This window comes from Coptis chinensis, chromosome 2, assembly GCF_015680905.1.
Source record: "Coptis chinensis isolate HL-2020 chromosome 2, ASM1568090v1, whole genome shotgun sequence".
Lineage (NCBI taxonomy): Eukaryota > Viridiplantae > Streptophyta > Magnoliopsida > Ranunculales > Ranunculaceae > Coptis > Coptis chinensis.
In genome coordinates, this window is record NC_141457.1 from 21,589,632 (window position 1) to 21,590,887 (window position 1,256).

At 44.8% G+C, this 1,256-nt stretch overlaps 1 protein-coding gene across 1 annotated transcript; it reads left to right on the top strand.

The window, feature by feature from the left end:
- LOC147515341 (uncharacterized) lies at window positions 1–864 on the top strand. Its single transcript, XM_086592872.1, has one exon. The coding sequence runs from the start codon at window positions 1–3 to the stop codon at window positions 862–864; it is 864 nt and encodes a 287-aa protein (XP_086448998.1).
- Window positions 865–1,256: the final 392 nt, after the last annotated feature.

Genomic DNA, 1,256 nt, shown 5'->3' on the forward strand with positions numbered 1-1,256 from the left:
ATGACAAAAACTACAAAGAAGAAAATCTCTTTACCAGAAGCGAGACGTCAGCCCATACAACAACAGTTGGAAGTGCATGAGCTTCCAACCCCAGAGAAAATGGGTGACTACCCAGCTATTACAATACCAGAGAAAGCGTATGAGAAAGGTTTGCAATACTGTAAATTCTGTCTGGTGGGTCGTATTGATTTGCAGAAAGTACCTATTGAGAAAGTGCGTGAGATCGCAAAGAGAATCTGGAAGCCTTCTGGGGAGTGGCTGATAACGCCCATTGGCAAAGGATATTTGTTCTTACGTTTCTCCAATGCTGACGATTTAAACAGGGTGTGGGCAAAAGGAGCTTGGGACTTTGACAAAAGTCCCATGAGAATTAGCCAGTGGACACCGAACTTTTGTCCGGATAGCCAGAGACAGTCTCATGCTCTAGTGTGGTTTCGATTTCCAGGACTGGGACAAGAATTCTGGGAACCAGAAACTCTCATGTCCATTGCACGAGGGATTGGATATCCAATGCAGATTGATGAAAATACGCTTAACCGGGAATACGGGTATTATGCCAAAATTCTGGTGGATGTGGATTTATCAGCTCCCATACCTGATCAGATATATGTCAAAACCAAGACGGTGAAATTTTGGCAATCGGTGGAAATTGGGAAGCTGCCAAAGATGTGCACACACTGCAAGATTATCGGACATCTGGTTACTGAATGTAGGAAACTCAAAGGAGATATGCAAACTACTAGAGGGAAGGAAAACAAAGAGAAGGAAGTCATGATAGATTCAACACCGGTGGTTGATCATCCCGGAGAGAAACCAAGAAGGAAAAGAGGTCGTAAAAATGTAAGACCAAAAATTTGGATCTAGTAAGCAGGGGAGGCTTTGTGGCGGCCAAAATCCATCGGCCGAATGGCGGAGACTCTAACTCATAATAGATTTGAGAATCTAGAGGTGGAGGAAGTCCATATCTTGGAGGAGCAGGAGCATGGTATAGAGAAGGGCTGGGAATCTCTTGGTGATACAAACAAAGAAGGAGATATCTGCTTTCAGCAAAGAGAGAAAGTCGAGAGAACTTCTTCCGGCTGGTCCGGGGAGATATGTGAAACACCCGTGAGGGAGGAGGATAACTTGTCTTTGGAAAAAACCCCGGAGGGTAATTGTAAGGCTCCTACAATCACTATCGGAGGTAGTGGTTCACCTACCGAGGAGTGATATATTTCCAGAGACTACACCTGCGTGAGGGAGGAAGAAATCATGAC